The sequence below is a fragment of the Raphanus sativus genome, chromosome 6, assembly GCF_000801105.2.
Source record: "Raphanus sativus cultivar WK10039 chromosome 6, ASM80110v3, whole genome shotgun sequence".
Classification (NCBI taxonomy): Eukaryota; Viridiplantae; Streptophyta; class Magnoliopsida; order Brassicales; family Brassicaceae; genus Raphanus; species Raphanus sativus.
Genome location: NC_079516.1, coordinates 23533755 through 23548472, shown reverse-complemented (window position 1 = coordinate 23548472; position 14718 = coordinate 23533755). Strand labels below are relative to the sequence as shown.

The 14718-nt window shown below is 38.3% G+C and overlaps 2 protein-coding genes across 3 annotated transcripts; one reads left to right on the top strand and one right to left on the bottom strand.

The window, feature by feature from the left end:
• The first annotated feature begins 1626 nt into the window (after window positions 1-1626).
• Window positions 1627-4897, top strand: LOC108820157 (uncharacterized). Of its 2 annotated transcripts, XM_056988584.1 has the most exons (3): window positions 1627-2370; window positions 2631-2801; window positions 2994-4897. In XM_056988584.1, exons 1-3 carry the CDS (start codon window positions 2325-2327, stop codon window positions 4745-4747), a joined length of 1971 nt encoding a protein of 656 aa, XP_056844564.1. In that variant the 5' UTR covers window positions 1627-2324; the 3' UTR covers window positions 4748-4897. The 2 variants fall into 2 exon arrangements, with proteins under 2 accessions (XP_056844564.1, XP_056844563.1); XM_056988583.1 differs by lacking the exon at window positions 1627-2370 and having other exon boundaries at window positions 2557-4897.
• Window positions 4898-12217: 7320 nt separating this feature from the next.
• On the bottom strand, window positions 12218-13592 carry LOC108821212 (NADP-dependent malic enzyme 1-like). The gene is made up of 7 exons (XM_056988586.1): window positions 13350-13592; window positions 13139-13259; window positions 12989-13063; window positions 12760-12913; window positions 12573-12678; window positions 12427-12492; window positions 12218-12353 (listed from the first exon to the last, which is right to left on the bottom strand). Exons 1-4 carry the CDS (start codon window positions 13472-13474, stop codon window positions 12767-12769), a joined length of 468 nt encoding a protein of 155 aa, XP_056844566.1. The 5' UTR covers window positions 13475-13592; the 3' UTR covers window positions 12218-12353; window positions 12427-12492; window positions 12573-12678; window positions 12760-12766.
• Window positions 13593-14718: the final 1126 nt, after the last annotated feature.

Here is a 14718-nt window from a genome sequence, read left to right as displayed (position 1 = left end):
GTTTCTTTTTTAACTATTAAAAAATTGAAGTTACAGTTTTTCAAATGTTTCTCTTATAATATATAAGGGATACCATAATACCAAAAATGCATACACCTAAAAGTTAGGTTACCTAAATAAGATACTTGAATAACACGCTACCTACTAGACCAGTAGCAGGCTTTTATTTATTTATTTTACCAGAACAGAGCAGAAAAGACTAAAAACAAAAAGCACTTATACACCACATCTTGAACGGATAGCTTAGGTTGTAAGATACTTGACTCACACGCTTCTTATGTTACATGATGCTATCACAACAAAAGGCTTATTTATACTACGAGAACAGGGCATAACAATTACTTTGTGTTCATCCCCAAAGCCCTTTAAGCATTGTGCGTGAACACAGTAAGGATTTTCCTTGCGTGTTCTCAAGGTAGAGCAGAACCTGCATAGTATAGGACCGGTCCTGCAACCTTCCAGACAAATCCACAGTTTCGAACGTTGTTCATTTTGATTGCATGGTCGTCGTAAACGATGTTGTAAAGTGCCAAGGCTTGCGGATAAAGACTTTTTTTTATTTGTATTATTTAATACGTCATTGTGAAAATTCAAAAATTTCTTCAAGAATAAAAAAAGTCTCATATATTGGTTATATCTGATTTGAAAATATTTAAGTTCTAGTTAAAAAAGACTAATTTAAAAAAAATTCTTCAAGAATTTTTTTTTTTTTTTTTCTTCAAGAATTTTCTTCAAGAATTTTCAATCCGCAAATTAAATGTTTAAGTATTATATGTGCATATTTATTCTCCAACTAATCGTTGACTATACAAAATTATGATTAGAATATTCAACTATTAAAAGATTGACGGAAAACGTTATTTTTCTATTCATCAATTAACAACTGACTATTTCGTTTCAAATTCCGCACAGTTTGAAAAATAATTTTACGTGATCAATATTTGAATACTAAAATTGATTATTTCAAATATTTTAGCAATAAAATGCTCATTTTCCCAATGACTACTAGTGTTTTGTTATAAGCCGTTTTTAAATATATTTTTTAAACACAAAATAGTCAAAATAGTATAAAAAGATGTCAATCCAATTCTAAGTCATTATAAAGAGCAGAGAATGTTTAATCTAAATGCAATCAAGAGAGCTAATATTTTTTGTTTAATATTTTTTTCTTAAAAATTAATATTTTAACAGTATATCCTAATCAAAAAAGATTTACTAATCTAAATTTATTGAACACATGAAAATAAATAATATTTTTCTCTTAAAAGTTACTATCAAATATTTTTATCAATACAAAATGTAAAAGATTGTGTAATAGTAATTTTCCTTTTCTAAAATCCTAAAAAAAAAAATCTCAAACTAATATTTTGTAATGGATTTTTTTTTACTTTTCTATATTTCTTTTAAATCCTAAACAAAAGAGATTTTTTTTACATATATCACGATCTTTAAAATTTATTGACATATCTCAAAATCATATTAATTAACAAATTTGAAGAACCAAATTTTATATAATAAAATAAATTTTACTTTTGTAAGTTTACCATTGATTTATATTTTATTTTGAAATACACGATTTTAGTAATATTGATATTTTTAGAATATCAAATTAATAAGTGAGTCGTAACGTGATTAGTTATTTTAAATCTTACTACTAGAAGAAAAAAGGAAAGTTGAAGCACCGTGGCCTAATAGTCAAGGTTTAAAGGTTTCTACACCCAGATCTGGGTTCGAATCTTAGGCAACGCAATTTCTACAGGAGGAGGTCTGGGTTTCAATTCCCGGAGAAGGCAGATTATGCAAGAATATTAGAGAAAAGGCTTACAAGAGATCTTCAGCATGGCGCAAGGAATACCGTCAGGAATAAATCTCATAAGGCGACTCAGGGTGATGCAGTCAGGCGTGAATCTTCAGAAGACAGGTAGTATTGTCGGCTGTAATATCATCTATGTAATGTTTTTCATGATTTGTAATAGCATAATCAACCACACAAAAAAAAAAAAGAAAAAAGGAAAAACTTCAGCTGAGCTGCTTTTACAACCATGATTAATTAAAGGGTATTTGCATCTCATACATTAAAACTCGGTTTCAGAAATATTGAAAATGTTTTTAAAATGTCCAACTTCCAATAGTCTATCATTACTTTTTGCCTTGGTGAAATCGTGAATTGTGAGATCTGAACGGCAAAAGAATCATTTCATGTGCTCTTGCCTTGTTTACTTTTGAGAAAAAAAAAAACTCATTAACAAAGAAAAATCAGAAAAAAGATCGACACAAGAGAAGAGAAGAGCTGTTTAGCTGTTTGGAAAGCGAAACACATCAAAATGGAAAAACAAGAGGTATCAATTCACGAGCATCCTTTGTTACCAGTGGCGGACCCAGGATAATATTTTACCTGGGTCATAGTTTAGCTGGGCCTTGAACAATAAATAATTTAACTAAAATTAAAGAGATAAAATAGGTGCAAGAAGGAGCATCGAGCTCAGGAAAGGGGGGTCAATGGCTCAACAACTTAACCAACAGAGCTATTTTCAATAACAAATACAGCTAACAATTCTAGTTTTTATAATTTAACCTGTGTCACTTGACACCCCTTTACTCTGTGTGGGTCCGCCTCTGTTTGTTACCCTTCACTCGATTTGTTGACGGTCACTGTAAAGGGTGTTATGTTCTGGATTATATGTACGGAGGGTATTGTTGCAATGAGTTGGGATGTGGTGCTATGTTTCATAAAGAGTGTGGTGAAGCCTTACAAGAAATCAACCACTCTTCTCATCCCGACCATCCTCTCAAGTTGATCAGCCTTGATGATGATGGTGATGTTCATGTTGATGGTGATGTTCATGATGTTGATGATGATGTCGATGTTGTCGATGATGATGATGATGATGATGATGATGATGATGATGATGATGATGATGTTGATGATGATGATGATGATGATGGTGATGATGATGATGGTGATGATGATGGTGATGATGATGATGAAAATGTTGATGATAAGTATTATGCATGTAGTTTATGTAGGAGATATGGATCTCCTTTGGTCTATTCTTGTTCAGTCTGTGATTTCAAGTTGGATTTGGATTGTGCAGCGAGATCACCTCAACTTTCTACTCTTTCGAAGCCCAGGTTGCATGAGCATCCGCTAGAACTCTGCCCTTCTTCCAAGTTTGTTGATCACAACACATCCCCGGGAATTTGCGAAATGTGCGATGGTCAACACAACGACATTCACTATATGTGTGTTCAGTGCAAATTGTACTTCCATAAAGAATCTGTCACATTTTTTACAGAGGCTTGCCACACTTCCCATCCCAAACATTCACTCAAGTACCGTGAGGCTGAAGCAGCACCTACTTACGCTGACAAGGAATGTATTCTTTGCAAGAAGGCATTTTCCCTAGAATTTTACCATTGTGATGTTTGCAATTTCAGCATATGCAAAGAGTGCATGAAAAACCCACCACCGGTTGATATTGTCAGCCTCACAACCCATGAGCATCAGCTTCACCTTGTTCCTAGACTCATCGAGTTTACTTGCAATGCTTGTGGGACTACTGGTGACCGAAGCCCTTATTTCTGTCTTCAGTGCAATTTCATGATCCACTGGGAGTGTATCGATCTGCCACGTGTCATATACATCAACCGCCATGATCACTGTATCTCTTACACCCCTCGCCTTGGACATGGAGAGTGGAAATGCATAGTTTGCCGTCGAAAAGTTGATGGGTTCTATGGAGCTTATTCTTGCTCCAAATGTCCTACTTTTGCTGTTCATGCAAGATGTGCAACAAACAAAAAAGTATGGGGCATGGTCGAACGAGAAGGGACACCAGAAGAAGAAGAGGAAATAGCACCATTCGAAGTGATTGATGATACGACAATAAAGCATTTCCTCCATGATCATAACTTACGGATCAGCAAGGATGGTGCCATCCTCCACGAAAGCATACTTTGTCGAGCGTGCTCGTTCCAGATTTGTTCAGAGCCGTTCTACAGTTGTGAGGAATGCAGTTTCACTCTTCACACAAAATGCACTAAACTTCCTCGGATGAAACGGCATGTCTGCAGCAACCTTCCTCTTACGCTACAAATAGATACAGAAGAAATATCAACATCTTTCTGTAAACTTTGTCTACAAAGTTTTACTGGTTTCAGGTACGTTAATGCTCTTGGAGGATCTTATTGTATGTGTATAGATGTACGATGTGGTTCCCTTTCAGAACCATTTGTTCATGGAAGCCATCCACATCCTTTGTACTTCTACATGGGGAATCAAAAAATCCACATGAGTTGTAGTGGATGTAAACGAAGATTGGCAAAATATTTAGTTTGTGAAGAGTGCGACTTCATATTGTGTTTCGTGTGTGCTTTTTTACCACAAAAGGTAATGAGGCATAGATACGATGATCATCCCCTCTATTTGTCTTATGGTGAAAGGAGTGTGGATGGCAAATATTGGTGTGAAGCATGTGAAACAAAATTGAACCCAGAGGAATGGTTCTATACATGCAATGAATGTGGGGTTGTGTTGCATATTTCCTGCACTTTGGGAGAATTCACATACACTACGCCAGGTTCAGGAGGAGTTGTACCCAACACCTCTGTCTCTAGACCAATTTGCACCAGGTGTAGCAAGAGATGCATTTTCCCTTCTATTATCAAGTCTTCAGAGGATGGATTTGTTAAATACTTATGCTCTCGAATGTGTCTTACTTCATCTAGAGATGCTACATATGACTGATTAACATTTCAATGTCATGTAGCAGGTATGCATCAAGAATTTGTAGCAATTTCCCTTTCATTTTTAGAAGTTCCAAGGATATAGTTGTTGAATACTTTCTCTCTTTTGAATGTTACATTTTTTTAAGATGACAAGTTTAGCTAATTATATGTTTACTTTTTCTCTTTTGAATGTTACATTTTCTTAAGATGACAAGTTTAGCTATTTGGATCTATATTTGATTCGTAAAGGATCTTTACGGTCAGTAAAGGAGAAAACTCTGGCAGGGACTTGGATGTGGGATAAGATTATCAAATATAGATCCATGGCGAAATCATTGTATCGAGTGAATGTAAACAGTGAGAAGCATACTTCATTTTGGTTTGATTCTTGTTCAGTCAGAACTGGGGTGTATCATGGATACTCTTGGACCAAGTAGGTATATTGATCTTGGGATAAGGAAGGAATGCAACAGTAGAGGAAGAAATGATCCTGTGCATCGTAGACGAAGACACAAAGTCCCGATTCTGAACCAGATTGAAGATGAGATTGCTAAATGTAAATAGAAGGGAGATACGTACAAGAGCAATTTCTCATCAAAAATTAGCATGGAACCTGTTGTGGACGCAAGGAGTAAATTGCGAATGGAGTAAATGGGTTTGGTTCAGTTATGCCACTCCGAAATTTGCTTTCCTAACATGGATCGTTATGCCATAATAGATTTTCTACAGGGGAAAGAATGTTAAGGTGGGTGAGAATGCAAATACAGCTTGTTCTTCTTGTGATGAGCCTATGGAAACAAGGAATCACTTGTTTTTCGAGTGTCAATATTCTACTGATGAAGTGTGGGGAAACCTGGCGAGAGAAGTTACGGGAGATGATTACACAAGTGACTGGTTTGAAAAAGTATCTTCGATCTCTACAGGTCAAAATACTATTAAGATATTCACTTTGAAATATGTAACTATACATGGATTGTGGATGGAAAGAAATGGTTGAAGACATGGTGAAACATCTTCGCCTTCGACAAAGCTGATCAGAACGATTGATAGGAGTGTGAGAAACAGGTTTCTTTTGATTCAAAGAGTCAGAGATACTCGAGTGGGTGGAGTACTTCAGCGCTGGTTTTCAACAAGACCATCTATAGGATCATAGAGAAAAAAACAGATTCAAATCTCTGTTAGTAAAAAGAGATGCAGCGACCTTGTAGGCTGTGTAGAAAAATAGGGACCATACAATTTCTAAATGTGGATTAAATTCTCTCTGCCTGTGTAGAAAAGATATGTAGTCTTGTAGTATTAGTAAGGGTAAGATATACAAGGCAAACATGAGATCTTGTATGTGTTTGAACGCTAAACTCGAAGCAGTTCCATTATTACTTTCCCCTGGAAAGAGTACTGAAAAACACTTGGGGAACAACGTGAAACAGCTGTTTACGTACAAAGCATAACTCAGAGGAGCTTTGTTACTTGGTCTCAACGGTAGAGGCGATAGGTGGGGATGTACATGCTACTCTCTGCAAACTTGACAATCTCCTTAGGCCGTGGAAGCCTCCCCGCCAGTCCTGTAAACCCAAAATTTTTAGTTTTAAGACTGTATGCTAGAGAGGGAGAAGAGAGAGAGAGAGAGAGTAAAGGGAGAGACCTAGTTCATATGCCTTAGTTGCTACATTAGCAGCGATATGAGCTGATATTTTGCGGATGGAATGTTGACATGAAGAGAATAAAAGAGCAAGAGTGATAGTAATAAGAAGAACAGTCTGTACAAGTCTAGATCATCCGAGCTGTACATGAGTACAAGTCTTGATCATCCTGGTTGTACATGTGCACAAGTCTTGTCCTAAGCTTGTCTTGAAAGGTATGGAAATGTCAAAGACTGATTTAACTACTTTCCTAATGTCTTGGACGAGTTTAAACAAGTGGTAGCAAGTGGTAGGAGCTATTGGAAGAGTGTGACAAACCAAAGTCACATGTGAAGGAAGAGAAAGAGGAGATGTCCCTTTCATCTCAGCTGAAAGTGACATGCCCTGATCTTGTCTACAATTGTTTATGTATTCTGATTGTCTTACTCTCTCTTGTTTATCTATTTATGTAACCTTTGTGACAACTAAATGAATCAAGGAAATTGTTTTTCTCCTTTCCTCTCTTTAATTTCGTCTCACTCACTCTCTCTCTTGTTCTTCATTGTTCTTCATTTCTCCAGCCACATTTCACTCTTTGATTCTCATATTTCTATTAATTCTCACATGGTATCAGAGCATCAAGCTCTTGAAACCTAATTCTACTTCCGCAAATCTACTCTAAATTTCTTTTTCTCATTCTGATATTTTTTTTTAAAACAAATCTCTACCACTGGATAATAGCTGTTTTTGATGTTCTTCAGCTGTTCATGATGGAAAAATCAGAGTTTTTTATTCCTGTGATCCTTGAGGGGTCTAATTATCTGATATGGTCAAGAGTGGCCAGATTCACCTTGGAAAGTCATGGACTTTGGGACAGCCACATCATGAAGGCTGGAACTTCAAAGAGGATGACTCAAGAGGATATCAAGATCACACGCCTGAAGCATGACAACAAGTGGGTTCAAGAAGACCAGCAAACACTTGGAATCATACACAACTCTCTGTCTACACCAATCTTGAAGGCACACTCTCATATTCAAACCGCCAGGAATCTATGGGAGACTCTTCAGATTGGCTATGGAAGTTTATGGGAGAGTCTTCAAGTGGTTTATGAGCATGACAAGTTTCTTAGCTTACTGCTGCACCTGGATTCAACCTATAACAGTCTGATAAATTATTTCCTTAGAGAAGAGAAGATACCAGATTTAAAAGAAGCTGGTTTCCTTAGAAGTCAACCAGATGGAGATGTGCTCAAGGAGTTTGAGCATCCAGTGATTCAAGGAAGAACCATGTACTCAGCGCTCAGTAGTGACTCCACTAAAGAAGAATGGTGGAGAAGTGAGACTGGCGCAACCAACCCGGATGGTCCAGCAACCAGAAGAGCAAAATCTCTTTATCAAAGCTGCCCAATCCCTTATCTCATCCAAGAAGGCTGGTATATCCTCTCCTGACTCTAAACCCATTATTATAGATTCAGGAGCTAGTCATCACATGATTAGTGATAGGAACTTGATTAGTGATATCCAGCCTGCCACATGAAATGTTCTGATAGCTAATGGTGATAAGGTGAAGATAGAAGGGATAGGGAACCTTAGGTTGTTTGATAGGGAATCAACTGCCTTTTATATGCCTAAGTTTACATCTAACATGTTATCTGTGAGGAGAGCTACTGTTGATCTGAGTTGTCAGGTTATCTTCAGACCAGATGAGGTTGAATTCAAGACTTAAAGACAGGGCATGTTATTGGAAGAGGTCACAGTCATCAGGAAGTGTATCATCTCTAAGAGACTAAACTAGCTGAATCATCTTCTTCTTGGTGCTGGGTCAGTACATCTGCTGGGGTTGAGAGCACCATATGGCATGCTAGATTGGGGCATCCGCACACTAGAGCATTAAATCTGATGCTCCCTGGAGTGGTGTTTAAAAATGATGAGTGTGAAGCTTGCATCTTGGGGAAGCATTGCAAGACAGTATTTCCAAGGTCAAACACAATCTATGAGAATTGTTTTGACCTGGTTCACTCTGATGTGTGGACTGCTCCCTGTATGTCCAGAGAAAATCACAAGTACTTTTTCACCTTCATTGATGAGAAATCCAAATACACTTGGATAACACTGATACAGACTAAGGACAGAGTCTTGGAAGCTTTCAAGAACTATCACTCTCATGTCACCAACCACTTCAGTGATAAGTCGAAGATCCTCAGGTCAGATAATGGAGGAGAGTACACAAGTGGAGCTTTCAAGCAATTTTTATCTCAACAAGGGATTATTCATCAAACTAGCTGTCCTTATAATCCTCAGCAAAATGGAGTTGCTGAGAAGAAGAACATGCATCTTATGGAGGTGGCTAGATCAATGATGTTTCACATGAGTGTTCCAAAGCAGTTCTGGAGTGATGCTGTGGTGTCTGCTTGTCACCTGATCAACAAAACCCCAACTAGAGTTCTCAACGACATCTCACCTTATGAAGTTCTCAACAAGAGCAAGCCATCTCTGGATCACATGCGTGTGTTTGGATGCATCTGCTTTGTACTGGTACCAGGAGGGCAGAGAAATAAGCTTGATGCTAGAAGTACAAAGGCAGTGTTCATTGGGTATTCTCCTCACCAGAAAGGCTACAAGTGCTATGTTCCAGAGACAAGGAGATTCCTAGTATCAAAAGATGTTAAGTTCCTGGAATCAAAAGGGTATTATGCTGAGAGGAGTTGGGAAGAACTAAAGAATCTCTCTCAATCTGCCTCAGACAGAGCTAATAACCTTAGAGTTATTATGGAGAGGTTTGAAATCAGTTTACCAAACTCACCAGCCCCGGTCAGAGAGGTTCCAACACAAGCTGTAGAAGAAACAGTGGGGGATGTTGGGATCACTCATCTTGATCATGAAGGGGATGATAGAACTGAGCAGCGTACACAAGTTCAACCTGAAGAGAGCTCAGTATCTCATGATCAAGATGAGAGATCAGAAGCTGAGGTACAAATGGGAGAGCCATGTGGAGTCAATGAAGCTGAACCTGAGCATATACAACATATAAGGAGTATACGAGTACAGCCAAGTGGAGTCAATGAAGCTGAACCTGAGCATATACAACCTAGAAGGAGTACACGAGTACAACATGAGCAGATACAACCTAGAAGGAGTACAAGAGTCAGGAAACCAAGAGTATACTTCAATGGTGAGGCAGTAGCTCATCCTATCAGTGCCGTGTGCTCACTTGCATAGTATCCAAAGGACCATCAAGTCTTTATCAGTGAACTTGATCAGGAGTACATCCCAAAGACATATGAAGAGGCTATGATACATGAAGAATGGAGAGCATCAGTTGGTGATGAGATGGGAGCTATGATCAGGAATAATACATGGTTTGAGACTGAATTTTCCAAAGGCAAGAAGGCAGTGACAAGTCGTCTCTTGTTTACCATCAAGTATGGAGCTAATGGGAAGCCAGAAAGGAGAAAAACAAGACTGGTTGTAAGGGGATATACTCAAGTGTATGGTGAAGACTACCTAGACACATTTGAACCAGTGGCCAAGCTGCATACCATAAGAGTTGTTCTATCACTTGCTGTCAACTTAGAATGGGATATTTGCACCAGTGGCCAAGCTGCATACCATAAGAGTTGTTCTATCACTTGCTGTCAACTTGGAATGAGATCTATGGCAGATGGATGTGAAGAATGCTTTCTTACAAGGAGGGTTGGAGGATGAAGTGTATATGAGACCACCTCCTGGCCTAGAAGACATGGTGAAACCAGGAAATGTTTTGAGACTAAAGAAAGCCATCTATGGCTTGAAACAATTCCCAAGAGCCTGGTATCACAAGCTGAGCACCATTCTCAATGGGAGAGGATTTGTAAAATCAGAGGCTGATCACACTCTCTTCACCCTAACCAGCCAGCAAGGTATTGTGGTGATCCTAGTATATGTTGATGATATTATCGTCACTGGTAACAACAAGGAAGGTATCCTCTCAACTAAATTTTTTCTTAAGAGTGCCTTTGATATTAAGGATTTGAGAGAATTGAAGTATTTCCTTGGGATTGAAATATGCCGCTTTAAAGAAGGGCTCTTCTTATCTCAAAAGAAGTACACACTTGACATTTTAAATGAAGCAGGAAACCTTAGAAGTAGACAAGCCAAAACACCATTTGAAGAGGGCTACAAGGTGCTGCGAGAGGGGAAGTATGAAGCTACTCCATTCAAAGATGTCAAGAAGTATAGAAGAATGGTTGGCAAGCTCATATATCTAACCATCACCAGACCTGATGTGTGCTTTGCTGTGAAACAAGTAAGCCAACACATGGAATCTCCTAAGGTGCATCACTGGAACATGGTGGAGAGGATCTTAAGATACCTAAGAGAGGCGCCTGGTCAAGGAGTATGGATGGCATGTAACAAGAGCACTGAAGTGGTTGGGTATTGTGATGCTGATTGGGCTGGAGACAGAGTTGATAGAAGATCAACCACAAGCTATTGCACCTTTATTGGAGGGAACCTGGTCACATGGAAGAGTAAAAAACAGAAGATGGTGTCATGTTCAAGTGCTGAGGCAGAATATAGATCAATGAGGAAGCTTACAAGTGAGCTTATATGGATCAAGGGGCTGCTAAAAAACTTGGGGATCGAGATCAACACACCAATGACTATGCACTGTGACAACCAGGCTGCAATACACATTGCATCCAACTCAGTCTTCCATGAAAGGACAAAACATATAGAAGTAGACTGCCACAAGGTGAGACAAGCAGTGGAACAGTAAGTGATTCTTCCATGCTACACAAGAAGTGAAGACCAGCTAGCTGATATCTTCACAAAGGCAGCAAGTACTAAGGTGTGTGAGTCCATCCATTCAAGGATGGGACTCATAGATATCTCATGTCACTGATCTCTCCTCCATGAAGTGATCTACTCTTTTTTCTTGGCTTGGATTTTATCCCGTTGGATTTTGCCTAGCTAAGGTTTTAATGAGGGATTGATTCATGGCTTCCAAGCTTGACTTGTTCCATATGATCAAGCTTGAAGGAGAGTGTTGACATGAAGAGAATAAAAGAGCAAAAGTGGTAGTAATAAGAAGAACAGTCTGTACAAGTCTAGATCATCCAGGCTGTACATGAGTACAAGTCTTGATCATCCTGGTTGTACATGTGTACAAGTCTTATCCTAAACTTGTCTTGGAAGGTATGGAAATGTCAAAGACTGATTTAACTACCTTCCTGATATCTTGGACGAGTTTAAACAAGTGGTAGCAAGTGGTAGGAGTTGTTGGAGGAGTGTGACAAACCAAAGTCACATGTGAAAGAAGAGAAAGAGGAGATGTCCCTTTCATCTCAGTTGAAAATGACATGCCCTGATCTTGTCTACAATTATTTATGTATTCTGATTGTCTTACTTTCTCTTGTTTATCTATTTATGTAACCTTTGTGACAACTAAATGAATCAAGGAAATTATTTCTCTCCTTTCCTCTCTTTAATTTCGTCTCACTCACTCTCTCTCTCTTGTTCTTCATTGTTCTTCATTTCTCCAGCCACATTTTACTCTTTGATTCTCATATTTCTATTAATTCTCATATGGAAGAGAAGGAAGGATATATCATTCCTTTCTCATAGTTCTCTTTGTTTACTTGTCCAGCTAATGCCTCAGCTATATAATACCAACAAAGCTTTTAGAGTAGCTTTAGTTCTCTTTGAGATTTTCAGGCATTCTAGATACTTGCCTGCGGCCAGAAGCATATCATCATGTACTCGTATTGCTCCTGAGATGACCAAGCCAAGCCCAAAACCAGGGAATGTGTAGGCATTGTTCGCCCGAGTAGATACAAACACACTTCCTTCGTACTCAACTGGATCAAATGGGCTTCCACTTGCAAAAATTGCACGACCCTTCATTCCGAAAAGATTTGCACGACCCTTCATTCCGAAAAGAAGATCATTGTTTGAGTCCTATGTAGAACTCATCATTCAAAAGTTTCTCATTGTTTGTTCCCACATCAATGGTTACAGGTAAACACTGCCAGAAAAAAAAAGCAATTTAGTCTCATATTCATAACTTGTAACACACTCAACAAACCCTAAGCAATTACCGCAGAAGGACGAACACCTCCAAGTGCTGAATATAACGCCAGTTTACCAACAGGTATACCCATCCCCTAAAAGGCAACAACAACAACAACTCTGTTCATTTAGTTATACAAAGATCATATCAAAACTCTGAACTGAAGCTACATACCTGACATCCAAGATCTCCTAATCCCAAAATCCTTTCGCCGTCTGTAACAACAATAACCTGTATGTTCCTTTCAGGCCAGTTCTTCAACACATCCAGAATCTTTCCTCTGTATGAATATTAAAGAGTTAAAGTTAAAAGTGTGAAAACAAAAAAAAACAATCATAAGATAAAAAGTTATGATCCATACTTCTCTTTTAAGCTGATGAATAAACCCTGAGGTCGCCTGAAAATACTGCCATATTTCTGACAAGCTTCACCAACAGTTGGGGAGTATAAACGATAGGTAGAAGCTCTTCAACATGATCTATCAACAACTTGTAAAACAGTCTCTCGTTTCTTTCCTGAATTATAGTAATAGTAAGAGATTAACTCATCTTTCTCTGATATATCATCAGATTGAACAAACAAGATTCTACCTGAAGTTCTGTCAGGGCCATGTATTTTTGTAATGGATGTTGATACTGTCTGATGTTGTTGATCAGCCTCTTCTCCTAAAATCATTTGAAACACAGAAACAGTGTTGACAAAAGATATCTAAATAATAACTAAAATCATCAAGTTTTCACCTGAAGATTTTGATCAACGACAGCTGGAGGAAGAAGGCCACGCAAGTAATGTGTGTCTCTCTCTTTCTCAGTGAAAGCAAGTCCTTTGTTGTAGCGAGGATCTCTCAGCAATGAATAACCACTGGAACAAAAAAATAAGAGTTATTTACTACCTTATCTGTTAGGTTAGAGACTTAGTAGTTCTGTGACCCTGGAGGAGTTAACTTGTTACCTAGAAACAGAGAGAGACCATGGAGTTATGCTGTGCTCAACGGTGGCTGAATCTTCTCCATAGACATCAACAACGCCACCGTTGACAGAGGATTTCAAATCTGAGTTTGTCACATTCTTCTCCATCTTGAAAAGAAGTGTATCTGAAGAGAGTATTACAAGGCAAGAATCTGGAAAGAACTTTGTTTATGTATTATAGTATAAAGGATCAAGAAGAAGGTGGTGGAAAAGCCAAATGGAGGGTTGAGGATGCAGAGAGGTGTCACACTGAAGAAGACAGATTTGTACACCACATGAACTCCACAGGTCGCCACGTACAGTTAGGTAGAAAATAAAATATATAAGCTTAGTCTTATTTTAATCATAAGCAAATATAGACACGGACTTGTACACATTAGAGGACAAAATTAAGGATTAGAACTAATACCAAAAGGCATACACCACAGAGCTCCACCCTACAAGTTAGGTTACTTAAATAAGATACTTGATCAACACGCAACCTATCATACAGCACAGAACATGGCAAGTAAGTTTGTTGAACCCGAAAGCTCTTCGAGGACAGAAGTTAAACAGGGGTTTGACTTCTCTGTTTTCTTAAGTTAAACTTAAACAGACCGGTCCTGCAGCCTTTTAGACAAACCGACAAAATCAAACTTTGTTCTTTACGGTGGTATAATCGCAAACGAAGTTGTCAAGTGCCAATGCTTGTCGGTAGAGTTGTCTGACTGTCTCGTCCGAGGAAGCTGGTTCAAAGCGTTTATTTTGGTACTTATATTACAAGTTTCATGATTATTCAACACTGGTGCAGCAGAGCTAACTAACTGATATTTAACAATTTTATACAAGAACAGTTCGTAAGCAAACACACGAAAGTATCATACAATAGAGGATGAGGAGTAGATGTAGAACTAAAAACAAAAGGTGCTACATCACATCTGGAACGGATAGCTTCACTTATATATTATGTTTTTACCAAGGTAAGATACCTGACTCACACGCTTCTTATGATACATGATGATATCACAACAAAAAGGCTTATTTACAGTACAAATAGGGCAGATAACAAGTGCTTTGTGATCAACCCCAAAGCTCTTTAAGCATTGGGAGTGAACACAGTACGTAATGCCTTGGAATGTGTGAAGTATCTTAGTTTTGATTTCAAATGCATTACCAAATTTTACAAGTGACTTGGAATCCCTTTTTCAATTGAATGTCAGAGCGTAAGGCTTCTTGCAAATCATCCGCGTTTCCGTGGCAGTCTCTCATGACTGCTGATAGAAAAGCTGGCCAGTCAATGGGAAGCCTCTTCCCTCCCATCACTTGAGAGCTCGAGTATTAAGTGATTTCCATCTCTAACAAAAATTTCAAGA

Coding starts and splice junctions, on each gene's coding strand:
- LOC108820157 (XM_056988583.1), top strand. CDS start 2,681: ATGTACGGAGGGTATTGTTGCAATGAGTTGGGATGTGGTGCTATGTTT.
- LOC108821212 (XM_056988586.1), bottom strand. CDS start 13,474: ATGGAGAAGAATGTGACAAACTCAGATTTGAAATCCTCTGTCAACGGT. Junction 13,260..13,349: donor TGGTCTCTCTCTGTTTCTAG/GTAACAAGTTAA, acceptor TTTTTGTTCCAG/TGGTTATTCATTGCTGAGAG. Junction 13,064..13,138: donor TCGTTGATCAAAATCTTCAG/GTGAAAACTTGA, acceptor AAATGATTTTAG/GAGAAGAGGCTGATCAACAA.